This window comes from Myotis lucifugus, unplaced genomic scaffold, assembly GCF_000147115.1.
Source record: "Myotis lucifugus unplaced genomic scaffold, Myoluc2.0 scaffold_185, whole genome shotgun sequence".
Lineage (NCBI taxonomy): Eukaryota > Metazoa > Chordata > Mammalia > Chiroptera > Vespertilionidae > Myotis > Myotis lucifugus.
In genome coordinates this window covers 611,531-631,879 of record NW_005871233.1, presented here as the reverse complement: position 1 = coordinate 631,879, position 20,349 = coordinate 611,531, and the positions used below count along the sequence as shown (strand labels likewise).

The following is a 20,349-nucleotide window of genomic DNA, read 5'->3' as shown; positions in this document are numbered from 1 at the left end:
ATATAATAGAATCGCGGGGCATAGAAAAGAGAATGGACTGACCATTCTCGTGGAGGGGAAGGGGGTGTGGGGTGTGCGGGAAGAGACTGGACAAAAATCGTACACCTATGGATGAGGATAGTGGGGGGGGTTTAAGGTTAGAGGGTGGGGTGGGAACCGGGTGGAAGGGAGCTATGGGGGGGGGATGGAAAAAAAAGAGGAAGAGGAAGAAGAAAGAAGAAGAAAGGAGAAGAAGAAGGAGAGGAGGAGGAGGAGGAGAAGGAGGAGGAGGAGGGGTGGGGGAGGAGAGAGGGAGGGGAGTGGGAGAAGAAATGATAAAAAATATGAACAATAAAATGGCAAAATACATATCTATCAACAATTGAATCTAAAAATCTAAATAAATGAAAAAGAAATCTAATGAAGAAAATAAACTGTTGAATAAAATAGAATCAGAAGCATGGAAACATGGAACAGACTGAGGAATCTCAGAAGGAAGGGGTAGGTGCGGTGGGAATAGGTTAATCAAAGAGCTTTCCTATGGACATAGATAGTAGGGTGGTGAATATTTGGGGCTGGGGCAGGGAGGGAACTAAGTGGAGGGAGGGGTGTAATGGGGGGAAAAAGAGGGACATCTGTAATACTCTCAACAATAAAGATTTTAAAAATGAAGAAGTGATTCCCCAAAGTGTGATCCCCAGGCCATTAGCATCAGCATCAGCATCAGCATCACTTGGGAACTTGTTAGAAATGCAAATTAGTGGACCACATCTCAGATCTACTGAATTGGAAACTGAGGGATAGGGCCCACAAATCTGTGTTTTAACAAGTTTTCCTGCTGATTTTATTGCACAGTAAAGTCTACGAACTACTGGCTTGGAGAGCTATTCTAATTTCAGTCCAGTATGGCTAAGCATAGACCCTGTGTTGCCAGAGACTTCATGGCTGGAGTTTGGGGGCAGCAGCAGGCAAAATGTATCATCATCATCATCATCTCATATGTAGAATGGGTTAGAGCCCACTAAAAAGCTTTCATATCAATTGCATTAGTTTTTGAAAAAATTCTGAGAGGCAGATATCATCTCCATTGTAAATGTAAGGAATATGAATTCAGAGAGGAAAGTGTTCACAAGGCTACACAGATTCAAGACTAAGATCCAATCTATAGTTAAGGATTCTTCTCTATATAAGAGTGAAGAAGAGGTTCTGCTAGCTGATGCTAAGAAAGCTCTCTGACCCACAAACCCACTAATGGGAACTGGGCACTGGCTGTCAGACATCAGAATCCCCTCTGTCTCTTTCCATTCTCCCCCAAACTGAGTGCTGTCCTTCTGCCATATCTTTTCCCATTCTGTTCTACTGTAACCCTGCACTTGCTGCTGCTTTGGAAGACCTTTCAGGAGCCAATAGGATTTGCTTCATATCCTGCACGTTAGTGGCTGGCCCTGTAGGCCAGGTCCCACAGCTCAAATTTACCCCACTGGCTCCTTGAGGGCCCAGAGCTGCTAAGAGAGACATCATTAACCACAAATTTGCAGCCCATTGCTCCTAATATCTCCTCTGGGTCCAACTTCTTTTAACCAGCCTTCCAAAAGCAAGTGGTTGGGACCCTTTGGGAACACATTCTTTAGTGGTTAGTGAAAAAGAAGGCCTTCAAACCCCAAGCCTATTCTATTTTTGCCACACTCTCCCATCCCATATACCAGCTTCCTCAGACTACCTCAAAGGAAACTTCTCTCCTAAAACCCCCATATGTAATTCCCTAATCCCATTGCCTGTCCTTAAAAGCAAGTCCAGAGTGAGCTCCAGATGCCCTAACCTCAATGGTCTTGACTTCTTAGTATCTCGATAACCCAAAGATGATCTAATGGGAGAATTCAAGCCTTTCAGCCAACTTGGGTGTCAGTATTTGGGACTAAGACATGGGATGTCCTGCTGACTATGGAGACAAACCAGGTTTGTGACACTGCCACTACATCCTTTTACTTAGCTACAGTCCCCTCCAACATATTGTCAGTAGTTGGTATGTTGGAAGGCCACCATCCTATGAGCCCTGCCTTTGTAATACAGAACTAGGCCTAGGAGGCACTGCATTCCATGACACCATTGCCAACCTTGGGCTCCTTTTGAGTCATTCAATGGCTCCATGTGCTCTGTTGTAGAAATGAGAAGGTATACAGTTCTTACACCAAAGAACTTATAGTTCAGCAGGGAAGGCAGACATCAAAGAATAGACATAAAATTAATTACAATGGGAAATTCTGGTTTATATTATTCTTTGACACTTTCTGAAACTTTTAATTTTCTCAATCTTAAAACATTAAATTATGCTAGTGGTTCAGTTTTAGGAAGGTAACTAACAAAGTGCTATGAGTACTTATAACAAGAAGGGTGATGTGTGCTCCATTCTCTGAGGTAGGGCCTGGCACGGATCCCACGGTTTTGTAGGTGGCTCTCATATTTGGGGACAGGTGCAGAGAACCCAGCTAGTATTAGAATGGCCTAATGAGTTGACTGTAAGGTCAGAGGGGCTGTAAAGCTAGAGGACAATCTTGGGTTATTTATTATACTTTTTTGAATGACATTACTGGTAAGAAGCCTAAGTCTGTCCCTAGGGCTTGGGAATGTTACTCTGGTCTTACAAGTGACTTTATAGGTGAAATACTAGGTGTACCGGTTAATAATGCAGATTTTTTTCAATAGATGGAGTTACACATATGTTGATATGTATGCGATTTGATACATATGCTATTTTGTTGTATTGACAGCAAGCTTCAAAACTTCATATGTCAAATTTGCTGAAGGTGTTAACATCATAGATATTTTTATGCTTAAAAATGTCAAATTTCATGCCCAAAAAAGAGCATTTGTGGGAAGTTTTAATTCATTGCTTTATTTTGAAGAAAAGTGCTGCTGAATACTTTGGGAAGCTTATGGTGAACATGCTCCATGTCAAGATACTTGTGAACGCTGGTTTAAATGCTTTAACAGTGATGATTTTGATGTGAAAGACAAAGAATGTCCAGGTCAACTGAAATCGTTTGAAGACCAACAATTACAAGCATTATTGGATGAAGATGTGTGTCAAACTCAAAACAACTTGCAGAAAGATTAAACGTTGCTCAGCAAACAATTTCTGATCATTTACAAGCAATGGGAAAGATTTTAAAGGAAGGAAAATGGGTGCCACATCATCTGAACAAAAGACAAATAGAAAACTGAAAAGTCACCAGTAAACTGTTGCTTCAACAGCATGAAAGAAAGTCTTTTTTGCATCAAATTGTGACTGGCGATGAAAAGTGGATTTATTTTGAGAATCCCAAATGCACAAAATCATGGGTTGATCCAGGTCAACCATCAACAGCGACTGCAAGGCCAAATTGCTTCAGAAAGAAGACAATGCCCTGCTTTTGGTGGGATCGGGAAGGTGTGGTGTATTATGAGCTTCTAAAACCAGGTGAAACCATTAATGCTGATCGCTACCGACAACAAATAATCAATTTGAACCACACTTTGATCGTGAAATGACCAGAATGTGCCAGAAGACACAGCAAAGTAATTTTGCTTCATGATAATGCACCATCACACACTTCAAAACCAGTTAAAAACACGTTAAAAGATCTTGCCTGGGAAGTATTAAGCCACCTGCTGTATTCACCAGACCTTGCTCCTTCAGATGACCACTTGTTCCAATCGATGGCGCACGCAACTTTCTGAGCAGCACTTCAAAACGTACGAAGAAGTGGAAAATTGGGTCTCTGAATGGTTTGCCTCAAAACAAGAAAAGTTCTATTGGAACGGTATCCACAAATCACCTGAAAGATGGGGGAAATATGTAGCTAGGGATGGACATTACTTTGAATAAAGTACTTTTGATGTTTCTCTTGAAATTATCTTGTTTTCTTTGATTACAAAATCCAAATTATTAGCCGGTACACCTAGTATGCATACAAGATTTTTGGTTGATTACCTCCCTCCAACCCACCATCCCCCACCTTACAAGATTCCATACTGTGTTCCATGCTTCCATGTCTCTGGATCCACTCCATTCATCAGTTTATTTTGTTACTTAGATTCTACATATGAATGAAATTATGTGACACTTGTCTTTCTCTGACTGACTTATTTCACTTAGCATGACACTCTCCAGATCCCTCCATGTGGTCTCAAAGGGTAAGAGATTCTTATTTTTTACTAATGCATTGTATTCCATGGTATAAATGTATATCAGGTTTTTTATCCACTCATCTACTGATGGGTACTTGCGGTGTTTCCAGATCTTAGTTATTGTTAGTTGTGCTGCTATGAACATAGGGTTGCATACATTCTATCTGATTGGCACTTCAGGTTTCTTAGGATATATGCCTAGAAGTGGGATCCCTGGGTAAAATGGCAGTTCCATATTTAATTTTTTGAGAAAACTCCATACTGTTTTCCATAATGGCTGCATCAGTCTGCATTCCCACCAGCAGTGTACTAGGGTTCCCTGTTCTCCACATTTTCACCAGCACTTGTCATTTGTTAATTTGTTAATGGTAGCCAATCTGACAGATATGAGGTGATACCTCATTGTCATTTTAATTTGCATCTCTGATGATGATCAGTGACTTTGAGCATTTTTTCATATGTCTCTTGGCCATATGTATGTCCACTTTGGAGAAGTGTCTATTTAGGTCCTTTGCCTATTTTTTAATTGGATTGTTTGTCTTCTTTCTGTTAAGTTGTATGAGTTTGTTACATATTTTGGATATTAACCCTTTATCAGATGTATCATTGCCAAATATGTTTTCCCATACAGTGGGTACCCTTTTGATTTTGTTGATGGTTTATTTTGCTGTGCAGAAGCTTTTTATTTTGATGTAGTCTCATTTGTTTATTTTCTCCTTAGTTTCCTTTACCCTAGGAGATGTATCCATAAACATATTGCTATGAGAGATGTCTGAGATTTTGCTGCATATGGTTTCTTTTAGGATTTTTATAGTTTCCTGACTTATGTTAAGTCTTTTATCCATTTTGAATTTATTCTTGTATATGGTATAAGTTGGTGGTCTAGCTTTATTATTATTTTTTGCATGTATCAGTCCAATCTTCCCAACACCATTTACTATTGAAAAGACTCTCTTGACTCCATTGTATGCTCTTGCCTCCTTTGTCAAATATTAATTGAGCATAATGGCTTGGGTCGATTTCTGGGTTCTTTGTTCGGTTCCATTGGTCTAAATGCCCGTTCTTGTGCTGTTTTGATTATGGTGGCTTTGTAGTATAACTTGAAATCTGGTATTGTGATTCCTCCAACTTTGTTCTTTCTCAAGATTGCTGCAGCTATTTGGGGTCTCTTTGGTTACATATAAATTTTTGGAGTATTTGTTTTAGATCAGTGAAATATGCTGTTGGTATTTTCATAGGGATTGCATTGAATCTGTAGATAGCCGTGGGTAGTATGGACATTTTAATGATGTTGATTCTACCAGTCTATGATCATGGTATATTCTTCCATTTGTTTATATTTTCTTCTATCTCTTTTTTAAACATTGTATAGTTTTCCGAGGACATTTCTTTGCCACCTTCGTTAAGTTTATTCCTAAGTATCTTAATTTTTTTGTTGCAATGGTAAAGGGGTTGTTTAGTTTTGTTTTGTTTTTTTGTGAGGTCATTATTGGTGTATAAAAAAAGCCATTGATTTTTGGGTGTTGATTTTATATCCTGCAACTTTGCCAAACTCATTTATTAAATCTAGTATTTTTTTTGTGTGTGGAGTCTTTAGGGTTTTCTTTGTATAACATCATGTCATCTGCGAGTTTTACTTCCTCCTTTCCAATTTGGACGCTTTTTATTTCTTCTTGTCTGATCACTGTGGCTAGGAATTCCAGTATTATGTTGAATAAGAGTAGTGAAAGCAGACATCCTTGTCTTGTTTCTGTTCTTAGGGGAAATGGTTTTAGTTTTTTCCCATTGAATATGATGTTCACTGTAGGTTTGTCATATATGGCCTTTATTATGTTGAGATATGCTCCCTGTATTCCCACTTTGCTGAGAGTTTTTATCAAAAATGGGTGTTGGGCCCTAACCAGTTTGGCTCAGTGGATAGAACGTCAGCCTGCGGACTGAAGGGTCCCAGGTTCAATTCTGGTCAAGGGCATGTACTTTGGTTGCGGGCACATCCCCAGTAGGGGGTGTGCAGGAGGCAGCTGCTCGATGTTTCTCTCTCATCGATATTTCTAACTCTCTATCCCTCTCCCCTCCTCTCTGTAAAAAATCAATAAAATATATATTTTTAAAAATGGGTGTTGGAGCCCTGGCTGGTTTGGCTCAGTGGATGGAGAGTTGGCCTGCAGACTGAAGGGCACATGTCCAGGTTGTGGGCTCGATCCCAGTAAGGGGCATGCAGGAGGCATCCATTCAATGATTTTCTATCATTGGTGTTTCCATCTCTCTCCCTCTCCCTTCCTCTCTCTGAAATATATATTTTTTAAAATACATTTAAATATATTTTTTAAAAATATTTTTTAAAAAATGGGTGTTGGATTTTGTTGAATGCTTTTTCTGCGTCTATTGATATGATCATGTGATTTTTGTCTTCCAGTTTATTTGATGTATCATATTTATTGGTTTGCAAATATTGTACCAGCCTTGCATACCTGGACTAAATCCCACTTGGTCGTTATGTATGATCTTTTTAATATATTGCTGGATCCGATTTGCTAATATTTTGTTGAGGATTTTAGCATCTATGTTCATCAAGGATATTGCCCTGTAATTTTCTTTCTTTGTAGTGTCTTTATCTGGTTTTGGAATTAGGATAATGCTAGCTTCATAAAAAAGAGCTTGGAAGTGTTCCTTTCTCTTGGATTTTTTTGAATTGTTTCAGGAGGATAGGTGACAGTCCTTCTTTGAATGTTTTGTAAAACTCCCCTGTGTAACCATCCAGACCCCAGCTTTTGTTTGCTGGGAGTTTTTTTTATTACTGCTTCAAATTCATCAGTAGTTATCATCCTATTCAGGATTTCTGATTCTTCCTGATTCAGTTTTGGGAGATTGTATTTTTCTAGGAATTTGTCCATTTCATCCACATTTTCCAGCTTGTTGGCATATAGTTATTCATAGCATTTTCTTCAAATTCTTTGTATTTCTATGGTGTTAGTGGTTACTTCTCTCCTTCATTTCTGCTTTTTTAAAAATTTGGGTCCTCGCTCTCTGTTTCTTGATTAACCTGGCTAATGGTTCATCAATTTTGTTTATCCTTTGAAAAAACCAGCTCTTGGTTTAATTGATTTTTTTGCATGGTTTATTTAGTCTCTATGCCATTTATTACTACTCTAATCTTTGTTATTTCCTTCCTTATACTTACTCTGGGCTTTTCTTATTGTTCTCTTTCTAGTTCTTTAAGTTGTAGAATGAAATAGTTTATTGATTATTTTTCTTATTTGTTGACATAGACCTGTAGTGTTATGAACTTCCCTCTGAGGACTGCTTTTGCTGTGTCCCAGAGATTTGGGGTTGTTGTATGTTCATTTTCATTTGTTTCCAGGAAGTTTTTTATGTCTATCTTGATCTTGTTGGTAACTCATTCATTGTTTAATAACATGCTATTTAGCCTCTATGTATTTGAATGTTTTTTGGTGTTTGTACTGTAGTTAATTTTTAACTTAATTCCACTGTGATTTGAAAATGATGCTTGATATGATTTCAGTCTTTTTGAACTTGTAGAGACTTGTTTTGTGTCTTAACATGTGGTCTATCTTTGTGAATGATCCATGTGCACTTGAGAAGAAAGTATGTTCTGCAGCTTTGGGGTGAAATATTCTATAAATATCAATTAAATCCATCTGATTCAGTGTGTCCTTTAGAGTCTCTATTTCCTTGTTAAGTTTTTGTCTGGAAGATCTATCCAGTGAAATTAGTGGGGTGTTGATCTCTCCCTTAAAGTCCTCTAGACGTTGGTTTTTATATTTAGGTGCTCCTATGTTGGGTGCATATATGTTTACCAGGGTTATATCCTCTTGTTGGATTGATCCCTGTAGTATTATGCAGTGACCTTTGTTGTCTCTTGTGATAGTCTTCATTTTGAAGCCTATTTTGTTGGATAGGAGTATTGCTACTCCAGCTTTTTTTCTTTTCCATTTGCATGGATTTGTTTTTCTATCCTGTGTGTGTCGTTTGTTGTGAGGTGGGTTTCTTGTAGATAGCATATAGTTGGGTCAGGTTTTTGTATCCATTCAGCTACCCTACGTCTTTTTATGGGAGCATTTAATCCATTTACAAAAAAAGGTTATTATTGATAGGAATTTATTTATTGCCATTTTAATTCTGTATGCCTAGGTTTCTCTCTCTATTTCTTCTTCTCATTACAGAAGTCCCTTTAGCATTTCTTATAATGCTAGCTTGGTGGAGATGTACTCTTTTATCCTTTTTTTTTTTTTTTTTGGTCTGGGAAGGTCTTTATTTGACCATCTATTTTTGAATGATAGCCTTGTTCAATATAGTAATCTTATGGCCTGTATTGTTTCTGATGAAAAATCATGTGTCAGCCTTATGGGAGTTCCTTTGTAGGTAACAGTTTGCTTTTCTTTTTCTGCCTTTAAGATTATCTCTTTCTCTTTAATTTTTGACATTTTAATTATGATGTGTTTCTGTGTGGGTCTATTTGGGTTCTTCTTGCATGGAGTTCTTTCTTCTCCTGAACTTGTGTGACTTTTTCCTTTACCAGGTTAGTGAAGTTTCTGCCATTATTTTTTCAAAAATGTTCTCTGTCCCTTTCTCCCTTTGTGCCTCTTCTGGCACACCTACTCTCTGGAAAAGCTGCTGCTAACATCTTGGGTGGGGCTGCAAATTGGATGGGGCAGGGTCTCAGGGAATCACCAGAGTGGAGTGAACAGTGTGAGTCAGGCTGAGGGAAACTCAGATATGCTGCCAGTAAGCTCTGTGACAGTACAGGAACAATGATCCCTAGGAGGACCCCTATCTGAGAGAAAGCTGCCCCCAAGTTCCTGCCCTGATGTCAGACAATCCAGTTCCTCCCCATATGTCCCTGGGTCCCCCAAAGCCCCCTGGTCCTGGAGCTCAGAGGGATCGAGTCCTAGTAAGTTCATGCACCAGCCCTTTAAAAGGAACACCCGGGTCTCCAACAGCCTCCAATGTACTTAGCCACAATCCCCGCTAGTGTTTTCAGCTCGAAGTTAGGGGACTTCTCTTCCCAGCTCTGGAACCCAGGGCTGGGGGTCTGGTGTAGGGTTGGGACCTCTTGCTTCTCATACGTGGCCTCTGCAGAGATGATCTCCCTCCTGATTAAAAAGAAGCACATATGGGTGTCAGATCAGCCTGTTTTGCACCTGCACCCCTACCAGTTTTAATGTGCTTTCTTCTGTACTCCTCTAGTTGTAGGACTTCCATTCAGCCAGCTTTCAGGCAGTTCTGAATGATAGTTGTTCTGTATTTTAGTTGTAATTTTGATGTGGTTGTAGGAGGTGCCGCATACCCTTGTTTACCTATGGCACCATCTTGGTTCTGGGGAACCACTTCTTTAAACTGAAAGTTCATATTTTATTCATCTGGCAGGCTCAAGGATGGCCTCCATTGCCCTCTTCTGGCTAAACTATAAACTTACTTCAGGTTTCCAGAGCAAGAGGAAAGTACAAATTATGGGTTGGAAGGAAATACTTGTCTGAAATCAAACCAGCCTAAAAACAGCAATCATAATAATTGTTTGTTGCTTCAGAGTATACTTTAAAAACTATTCACAAGAATTATTTGATCTTTGCAACAATCCTGTGAAATAGGCAACACTGGCATTTTCATTTTACAAATGAGGAAAACAGGCCTATTGTCAGGACAGTAATGAGAGACTCCCTGGTAGAGGGGGCTTGTTAAATGTAGGATTTATTCACAATCCATTTGGGAAAAGTACAGGTTTGTTCTCATGAAAGCCAAAGATAAGGGAGTGCAGAAGAGGATGACGAACAGTTGATTCACATGTAAGGGAGCTACTTGATTCCAACAGCCTGGGAAAAATGGCTGGATCCTTTCTCCAGCTGTGCTATGTGGGCTAACCCTTAGTTCTAAGCACCCAACATCTCAATTTCCTATCTCAGTAGTCAGACTTGAATGTCCATAGAATCATCTAGGGAGCTTGTTACAGGTGAAGGTCCTTGAATCCCATCTCCAAGGTTCTGTTTCAGTAGGTCCAGAGCAGGACCTGGGATCTGCATTTTGAGACATACCCTCTGCCCTTTGGAACTTTGGAACTCCTAGTCCATGAAAAATGCTCTCTTAGCACACCACCAGCAGCAAAGAATTATTATTTGCCTAGGACAGTATTCCTTTCTAGCCCCTCTCTGCTTCCCTCACCCATAAGTCCCGCTGGGTTATGATCGTTAAGATTCAATCCTCAACTCTTTGATATACTCTCTCCAAACCTCAGTTTTCTCGTCTATAAAATGAAATAATGCCTACCTTACTGGGCTTGAGTGAGGATTAAATGAGAAAGTATGTCCTATATATAGTTCCTGTAAAACGTGTGTAATAAACATGAGTTCATGGATCTTGCCTTCTGATTCCTAGCTCCTCAAAAAGTATAGTGGCTAAGCTGGCATGTTTTGGATTTCCACAGGTTTTTAAGGAATGGTCTTGAGCAGGACCAGGGATAATCAAGGTGATGTCTTCCCCCAGACTCATTCCCCTGTGGAAGGATTTTAAATACCTCATAAGTGACATACCTAAAAGCCAGGTAATGTATATGTAGGACATAAACGTTATTTGCCTCTGTATATCTTAATAGTTATGAGCACTTCTGAGGAGCATAGATCCATGGAAGCAGGCAGAGGAGACCATAAAGGCAATTGTCACCTTAGGAAGAAGTGGACCATCAATTTCTAAATGAGTCTAGGGACCTGTTGGAAAGACCCTTTTTAAAATCCTCATCTGAGAGGGAGGGAGGGAGTGAGGAAGAGAGAGAGAGAGAGAGAGAGAGAGAGAGAGAGAGAGAGAGAGAGAGAGAAGCGATGTGAGAGAGAAATATCAATTGGTTGCCTTGTGTATGCACCCCAGCTGTGGCTCAAACCTGCAACCTAGTATGTGCTCTGACCAGAAATCGGCCTGTAACCTTTTGTTGTACAGGACAATGCTCCAACCAACATTGAGCCACCTGGCCAGGATTTGCAAGACATTTTTTGTTGTTGTTGCTGTTAATCCTCACCCATTTTCCATTGACTCTTTAGAAAGAGTAGAAGGGAGGCAGTGAGGGAGGGAAGAAGAGAGAGAGAAAGAAAGAGAAACCTTGATGTGAGAGAGATATCGATTGGTGCCTCCTGCACATATACAGAACAGGGCCCAGAATCCAACCCCTCAGTGCATGGGATGAAACTCTAACAACTGAGCCACACCAGCCAGGTCTTGCAAGGACATTTTGATAGTGGAAGGTGAACACTTTGGAGATTTGTCAGAGGAACCAGCCCCTGAGAAAAGAGATTTTTCTAAAAAAGAAAGGAGCCCTAGCTGTTTTGGCTCAGTGGTTGGGGTACCTACCCACGGACTGAAGGGTCTCGGGTTCGATTCTGGTAAAGGGCACATACCTTGCAGTTCAGTTCAGTTCAGGACATGTGTGGGAGGTAACCAATCGATGTGTCTCTCTCACATCAATGTTTCTTTCTGTCTCTCCTCCTCCCTCACTGCCTCAGGTGAGGATTAACAACAACAAAATAATAAATAAAAGAGAAAGGATAAGGCACTAGAGAAAACATTTGCCAACCTCAGTTTTGCTAAAGTTAACTCTGTGAATAAGGATCCCAATTTCATGTTGAATAGCACATGTTCTATCACTGTGGGATAATATATTTTTTATATACATCATCCTGTCAAATTTAAAGGCCAGGTAGGGTGTCCTAGAAATCTTATTTAGTGTACTTCTAAGCCTTAATAACTTAAAGCTGCACTGACTTTTGGGACACTGTTGCATTGTATGTGGGTATATGGCAGTGCTCTTTCCTAATTAAACTGTTAAATGTGTCTTTTATGGCATATGTACCTTTTAGACCAGCGGTTCTCAACCTGTGGGTCGCCTAAGACCATCGGAAAACACATATATAATTACATATTGTTTTTGTGATTAATCACTATGCTTTAATTATGTTCAATTTGTAACAATGAAATTGGGGGTCACCACAACATGAGGAACTGTATTAAAGGGTCGCGGCATTAGGAAGGTTGAGAACCACTGTTTTAGACAAAAGGGAGAATGTTAGAGGAGAGGTATAGTTAACTTCATATTGAGAAGAACATCAGTTTCCCCTATGCTCACACTATAAAATTTGCCCACAGAGGCCCTATAGAGATTTGGTTCTCTTATGTTGGGGGTTTTGTTACGTGCTTGCTAAGAGTAGGTGTCCATAAGTGATACGTTGTGCATGTGTGGGCTTAACACGAGTGGTCCTTGAGAGTGTGGCATGACTTTTGGAACTGCTTCAATTGTAGCTTAAGTGAGAATATATTTAGTACATTTGTGTCCTGTTCTCTTACTTTATGCCATGACTCTCCCCAGCAAAATTTAGATGATTCAAAGAATGACGTAGTTGTGCTGAGTGACCGGTCTGAGATACTATTCAAAGAGTCTCGTCATCCTCAGAATATGCCATTTATATGCTATTACTTCAGTGATGCCGACTTCTTTGCCTCCCTCTCGTGGGTGACAAGCACAAAAGAAATACAGGTAAAACTGCCTACTCTTTCTTCTTTTTAGCCCATTCTACAGGGGCCTTGCCCATATAAGCCCTGACCCAGTGACCTGGAGAGCATGTGAGATTTTGCTCCCAGACATATGTCCTCATTATGGCTTAAACAAACTCTTATTTTTTTAAAAAGTGACCTGGCACCAGGAATTCTCCCTCATACTTTCTCAAATTACAGTCTTCACATTAAATAGATTTTATGGTTTCCCTAAAGTAGGCCAAGCTTAAGGAAAGAATCTTATGCTTCTTGCTTCTACAATCACCATAATCAAGGGGTAAAATTATTTTAGAATCTTCTAATTCCTCCTTGGTATGAGAATAGGGGGAAACAGCTGAATATTTTCCCCTTTCCTCTTCTACTATCATTTCTAGGCAGTTTCCATCTATTCTATTCTAGGCTGTAGTATGGATGAAGAGCAAAACTGAGGACATGGTCGAGAAGAGAACATTCTCCATGACTGAACGATTGCCGCCCATCCAGTGTATGGTACACACAGGTTCCTTTCATATCCTTGTGGCCTACTGTGGTGACTTGCTTCTGCGGCTCTTTGGGGACCACTTTCGGTCATTCAAACCCCTGGGTATAGTGCCTTGCCGCTTTAACATCAACTGCCTCTGCTATGACCCAGAAATGAAGATGCTTCTGTCAGGTATCCTGGGGGCAGTGGTCACCTGGACCATTGAGCAAAGTGGCAGGGGCCTCCAAATCGCCCACATGGTTTCCATGCCTGGTGATGAACTTGTCCAGGACATCATATTGAATGGCCCCAGTGGCTCCCTCCTAGCCCTGTGTGAGACTGTGGTGAGGGTCCTTGAGCGCCAGGGCCCGAGCCAGCTAGGAGAAGTGAAAAGGTTCACTTCTACCACTAGTGGCTCATCTATCACCTGCTGCTTCACCTGTTTTGATCAGGGCTTTCTCTATGCTGGAAATAGGACTGGGTACATCCAGGTATGGAGCCTCAGTCAGAGCTACTCTTTCCACAGTTTCAAGGCCCATTCTTCATCAGTGATATGTATCTGCAGCCGGCCAGAAGCCCACACCCTGCTAACAGCTGGTAAGGAGGGTTCCATTAAGGAGTGGAGCCTTACTTCTGGGAACCTGCTGCGGCAACTAGAACTTGGTGAGGAATTGTATCGACTCCAATTTATTGATAACATTACTTTCTTCTGCCAAACTGCCCATACTTTCTCCTTGCGCCGTCTGCCCTGTTTCTATAGCCTCTTCAATGTTTGTGGCTCTGCTCCAGAGCAGGTTCGTCGGGTCTGCTGTGGTAATAACTGGTTCCGGATCCTATGTACTACGGAGGATGGCTTGTTACGCTTTGTGTCCCCAGTAACAGGGGAGCTTCTGGTTCTCACCTGGCCCTTCTCAATCCTGGACCACGCTGTGGATTGGGCCTATGACTCAGATAAAGAGGAACTCTTTGTAGCAACAGGGGGCTCAGAGGTGCTGGTCTTTGACACAACCCGCTGCCCTTGCCCAGCCAAGTATCTTTTATGCACCTCACCAAATTCTCAGGACTCAGTACAATGTATGGCTTATGGGCATTTCCACCTGCGTCGGGGCCTAGAAGGACTAATGTTTTCTGGATACCAGAGTGGTATGATAAGAGTCCTTTCCCAGCACAGCTGTGCCCGAATAGAGAAATTCATGCACTTTGGGGCTGTATTGGCCCTCTCTACACTGCCTGGAGGGCTTTTAGGTGGCCGAGAAAACTCTTTGCTTTGTTCTTATGGAATGGATGACTACATACGCCTATCAGAAGCTGTGCTTAATGGGACCAGAGTACATCTGCGTCCTCTAGCTAGCATTCTCAGCAGCTGTCACCTAAAACACCTGATACTCTTGCCAAAGTCTGTGGGTGCCATCACAGAAACTAACTGTCTGCGTCTCTGGAAATTCCATGATTTTCTGCCCTCTGAAACACATGCAAAGTTTATAGAGACGTTGCCTCTGCATCAGTATGCAATTACTTCCTTTGATGTATGCCTGACCTTGAGTCTTTTTGTCACAGGTAGTATTGATGGCTCTGTCCGAATATGGAACTTTCACGGTGGACTTGTAGCCATGCTGGACTCAACATTGCATTTTGGTCCACTCTGCTTTGCAAATGACCGGGGTGACCTGCTTGTGACTTTCAACCAGAGTCTTTATCTGGTATCCTGTTTAAAACTACTTCCTCCAACCCTGTTGGTTCGCCTTTCCTTTATGAGTATCACAGATGACGTGCTAGAAATCCCTAAGCCTTTCATACCAAGCTTCTTCTTCTCCTTTGAGACCATGTTTGTGCCCAAGTATAACTACCTTGGACAAGGGCAACAAGTATTAGTGGGTTTGGAGAAACTTGTCAATAAGCGGGCCATTGCCTTTGACCATACTGTGCCACATGTCATAGAAGACGATGAGCAAGGAAGCTCCATATTACTGTCTACCTCAAGACCTTGTTCCTTGAAAAGGGAAGACACTGTTATATGCTTGAGCAAACCTTATCCCCATTATGTGGTTCCTCCCCAACTACAGTTGACTGCCTGGGATGGACTCAACCCTTATCAGATACTGAAATGCTACTTTGGTTATGGGCGGAAATGGCCCTTTGCTCCTGATTGCTATATCCCTAACTCAGTGATTCGTGCCCGTCTTTGGCCAGAGGGCAGCCCAATATACCTACAGTGCAACCTGCATTCACCCATACGGAAGTTGGAATGGGACAAGTCTCAACAATTCTTCTGGCACAGTAAGGCAAAACCAATACATGATGTAAAAGAACCACAGGAAAAGGAAGATGAAGACTTCATAAAAAGGAGAATGTCCAAGGACATAACTTATAGTGTCCTTACAGACACAACAAACCGTAGTTGGCTGGGAAAAAAGATGAATGAAGTAGCTATTAATAGCTTGATTGAGACAATCCTCAACATTATGATTTATGCTCCTCCTCCAGTGAAGTACCAACACTGTGTTAGTGCACTAGGGCAAATCTTTGCTTCTTACCAAGTGTCTGCACCCCTGCGCTCTGAAACAGCCCATCGTCTGCTGGATGATACAACCAATTCTAATCCACTGATCCGAGAGCTAGCCTGGGAAGGGCTGAATCGTCTAGGAATTATCACTCATCTCTTTGCCATGGCTCTGGCCCAAGGGTTAATGGACAAGGACCAAAGAGTGAGGAATAAGGCACTGAACCTCATGGCTGACACTGGAATCCACTCTAAGACTTCACTCTTAAACTTGATCCAGAATCGAGATACTTTCCAGGGGATGCAGTAAGTTCTTTGTGCCTTCCTCAATTCTTTACTAGCTTCTAATTTTCTTCTCTCCCTTCCCAGTTTTCCCCTTTCATTCTCTCACTATCTCTTTATCCCTGTTTCTTGGCTTTTCCTGTTCTTTTTCCTTGTTCACAATCTTTTCTCATTCCTAGACTATTTTGACAACCCCCTGACTCCTCAGTCGTTTTTCCATTTCTTCTTTTATTCCTGCAGCCTCCATACAGATCACTCCATTAATTGCCATTTATCTTCCTAGACATTTCCTTTCTTCTTGACCATCCTTTACCTTTACATACACTGTGTCTGTTGTTCACTTTGCCAACCCCCCTGCTTGTTGCACTTTAGTTCTTTTTCATTTTCTCTTTACCCTAATTCAGCATGCTCCTTCTCTTTTAACTTTCATAGGCAGGAAATGATTGGTGAAGAAAGCCTGGACAGTCTGCTGGGGATGCGTGCCACAGATCTCCAAATTCTTCATACTCAAGTGGAGCAGAGATTAAATGAAAACCTGACCTTGTCACATGGAGATGAAAAGCCTTTTTTTTCTTTAGATGTCTCAAGGATTCCTAAAAAAATAGCCGTTCTTGATGAATCTGATGTAATTCCGGATGAACCCGAAGTTGTCATCAAGCCCAGCAAAGGCCACAGACGGGGCCGGGCAGGGGGAAGAAAGCATGGTATGTATGGGGTGATCCACTTCATGCCTCAGAGTCCCCAAGAGGCAAGGTAGTTTAGGGCTAAAGTGGGTCAAGAGATATCAGATAGGAGTAGAAATAAGTGGAAAGATCTTTTCGCAGAGAACCTTCCTAGAAAGAATCTACCCAAACTCAGGAAGACTCCAAGGCTTGGGTGGGAACACTGGCCTCAGTCCCCTCTATTGCTATTTCTTTTATAGCAGTCCTCCTAGCTCATACTAGATATTGGAAAAATATTTTATTTAAGCCTCCCATGCTTTCTTATCTATATCTCCTGATTTTCTCTGTAGCCCAGAAGAAGTTGAGAGAGACTGGCACAGAGCCAAGTCCCTTAGAAGGTGAAATTGATCAGAGTAAAGTTGCACCAATTGAGATGGAGGATACAGCCATCTATTTGAGTTCTCCAGTTTCTAAAGATGCTGAACAACAGCCTCCAGAGAAAGATATCTCAAAGGATGTTGCAATGACCCTGAGGATGCTGAGGAAAATACAAGACAAAAGAGAAAAGAAAACAGCTCAGAAACCCATAAAGAGGCATAAAAAAAAGACAAAGCAAGCTGAAGTTATAATTGAGGAACCTCTGCCTGATGTAAAGGAAGAACCAGTTGTGAAGAAGGTGCAAGACATAGGGCGGGGTGCCTTTGGAACTCCTGGCCGCAGGGCTACCCCTGGAGATGGCTCATCCTGGCGAGATGATCTATGTCGTCTTATGACCCTGAGGATATCTGGTTCCCAAACAACAATGTTGGAATCTCTAAACACTGAGTTAGTAACCATGGCTCAGAAGGTGCTGGCAGATAAGCGCCCCAGCTGGGAGCTCTTTCAGAAGATCTGTCCCCTGCTGAAGAAAGAAAGTGAAGTTCTGCTTGAGGACCTTGACTGGGATGTAGCTTGGCCAGAGGAGAAACCAATTTTTATTCATGAAGGAGCAATTAGAGAGGACAGTAAAGAAATACCAGAGGGACAGGGTCAAGTACAAAAGGAAGCAGGGGATATACAGGAATTACAGGAAATCCAGGTGATTCCCAAAAAGGGGAAGAAAAAGAAAGTTATTTTTTTAGAACCAGGTGACCTAATCAAGGGGAAACTAATGCTGAAGCAAGAAGATAAGAAACCATCTAAAAAGCCCTCTGTGCAAAAGAGGAAAGTAGTCCAGAAGGAAATAAAAGTGGATAAAAAAGAGAAGAAAATGACCACAAGAGAGAGGGATGTGAGTCTGGAAGTGGGAGAAATGGCCAAAGTAGAGGAGAAAGTGGTTGAGCAAGAAGTAAGACCAGTTATGGATGAGAAGAAGCTGTCTTTGCAGGATTGGAAAAAATCCTGGGATCAGTGGAAACAGGCTCATGGTGAGACAAAGGTATCCTGGAATGAATGGAAGAAGACTTTGGAAAGGGAGACTCTTGAGGAAGAGGAGAAACTACAAGAGGACAAAGAGAAGCTACCTCTAGATGAGGAAAAGCTGGCTGGGGAAAAGAGGAAGCTGGGATGGGATGAGGGGGCACATGTCTGGGAAACTATGACAGACAGGTCCAGGGAGCAAAAGTTCAAGGATGAAGAGGAATTGACCCTGGAGATAGAAGAATTGTTTTGGGAAAAAGAAGCATTAGAAGGAGAAGGAGAAGGAGAAGGAGAAGGAGAAGAAGGAGAAGGAGGAGAAGGAGGAGAAGGAGGAGAAGGAGGAGAAGAAGGAGAAGGAGAAGGAGAAGGAGAAGGAGAAGGAGAAGGAGAAGGAGAAGGAGAAGGAGAAGGAGAAGGAGAAGGAGAAGAAGGAGAAGGAGAAGGAGAAGGAGAAGAAGAGCTGTTGACAGAAGAGCAGAGACAGATCCGGAAAGAATATAAACAGGCCCAGGTTGAGAAGAAACGAACCCAAGCTGAAAGAAAACGAGCCCAAGAACAGAGGAAGCTGGCACAAGAAGAAGAGAGGCTGGCACAACAAGAGGGAAAGCTAGCTCAGGAAGAGAGGAAACTGGCCAGAGATCATGGGAAACTGATTCAGAGAGATAGGAAAATGGCCCATGCAGAGAGGAAGTTTGTCAAGAAAGAGGAAAAATTGGCCCAAAGAGCAGTGTGGCTAAGCCAGGGAGCAGAGAAATTGGCCCAGAATAGGACGAAACTGGCCAAAAAATTGGAGAAACTGGCTGGCAAAGAAGAGACAATAGCAAAGAAAGGAGGGAAGCTAGCTGAGGTTAAAACTATATTAGTCCCGAAAATGGAGGAAGTGATCCAAAAGGAGCAAGATCTGGCATGGCAGGAAAAGGAACTAGCCCAGGAATTGGAGGAGATGACATGGGAAGAGGAGGAAATGGCTTGGAAAGAAGAGCAACTAAATCAGGAAGAGGAGGATTTAGCTGAGGAAGAGGAGAGACTGGCTCAGAAGGAGGATCAACTGGCCTGGAAAGAGGATCAACTGGCTATGGAAGATGAAAAACTGATCCAGGAAGAAGAGCTGGTGATCCAGGAAGAGAATAAACTGGCTGCGGACAAAGAATTTATGCCTGAGGAAGAAGAAAGGCTTGCCCAGAAAAGGGAGCAATTGATGGAGAATAAGGAAAAAATGGCCCAGGAAAGGAAAATTTTGATCCAGAACAAAGTGGAACTTGCAAACAAGAAGAAAATACTAGCCAAGAAGACGACAACTCTGGATCAGGAGAAGAAGAAGCTGGGTCAGGAGAAGGTAAAATTGATTCATAGGAAAGAGAACTGGCACCAGCTTAAAGAAAACCTTTCCCAGAAAAAAAATGAATTAGTGCAAGTAAAGGAGAAACTGGACACGTACAAGAAAAAAATGTTTCAGGTAGAGGAGACGCTGGCAAAGAAAAAGGAGGAAATTTTCCAGAAGAAGGAGAAACTGGCTAACGTAGAGAAAAAACTGGCCCAAGTAGAGGAAAACCTGGCTGAGAAACAGCATAAGCTAGCCCAGGACAAAATGAAATTCACTATCGAGAAGAAGGAAGTACTTCAAAAACTGAACCTGCTCAGTAAAGAAGATGATATTACTAAGAAAGAAAAGAAATTGGGCAAGACAATGAAGAAACTGGCGCAGGAGAAGGTGAGACTGGTTGAAGAAAAGGAAACTCTCTCAAAGGGAGAGATTCAAGAAACCTCAACACAGAGGAAACTGAATAAGAATGAACTAGAACTACTTAAAAGGAAATTGTCACTAGTGGAGAAGATACTGGCATATGAAGATAGGATATTGGCCACAAAACAAAGTAACATTGCCAAAGAAAAATTAGAATTTGCCAGAGGAGATAGAATTTATGCCCAGGAAGAAAGGAAGCTAACCAAAGAAAAAACAAAGTTGACTAAAGGGAACATTTTCAAGAAACTATCAAAAATGAGCAAAACAATATTAAAGGTACTTCAAAACCTCATCAAAAAAGAAAGGATAGTAACCCAGGAAGAAACACAGATGACACAGATAGCAAGGTCATTCTTGGATCAGGAAAGAATATTGAACAACGAACAAAAAGAACTTGATGCCAGAAAGTTGAATATTTCTGAGGAACAATCAGAAATGACCCAAGATGAGGAGAAACTGGCTAGGAAACAGAGAAAACTGGCCAGAGAAATAAGAAGAATGATAAAGAAAGAGAAAAAAATAACTGAGGAGGAAAAGAGACTATCCAGGCAACGGAGACTAATCATGAAGGGAGAAGAGGAGGCAGGAACAACAGAGGAAGAAGAAG

The 20,349-nt window shown here is 41.5% G+C and overlaps 1 protein-coding gene across 1 annotated transcript in view; it reads left to right on the top strand.

The window, feature by feature from the left end:
- The first annotated feature begins 10,630 nt into the window (after window positions 1–10,630).
- Window positions 10,631–20,349, top strand: part of WDR87 (WD repeat domain 87) — a 16,953-nt gene continuing 7,234 nt past the window's right edge. The window contains exons 1-6 of the mRNA XM_023760562.1: window positions 10,631–10,702; window positions 12,512–12,679; window positions 13,096–15,962; window positions 16,371–16,642; window positions 16,951–18,232; window positions 18,422–20,349. Of these exons, the coding sequence (XP_023616330.1) occupies window positions 10,631–10,702; window positions 12,512–12,679; window positions 13,096–15,962; window positions 16,371–16,642; window positions 16,951–18,232; window positions 18,422–20,349 (6,589 nt within the window). The remainder of the gene's footprint in view (window positions 10,703–12,511; window positions 12,680–13,095; window positions 15,963–16,370; window positions 16,643–16,950; window positions 18,233–18,421) is intronic.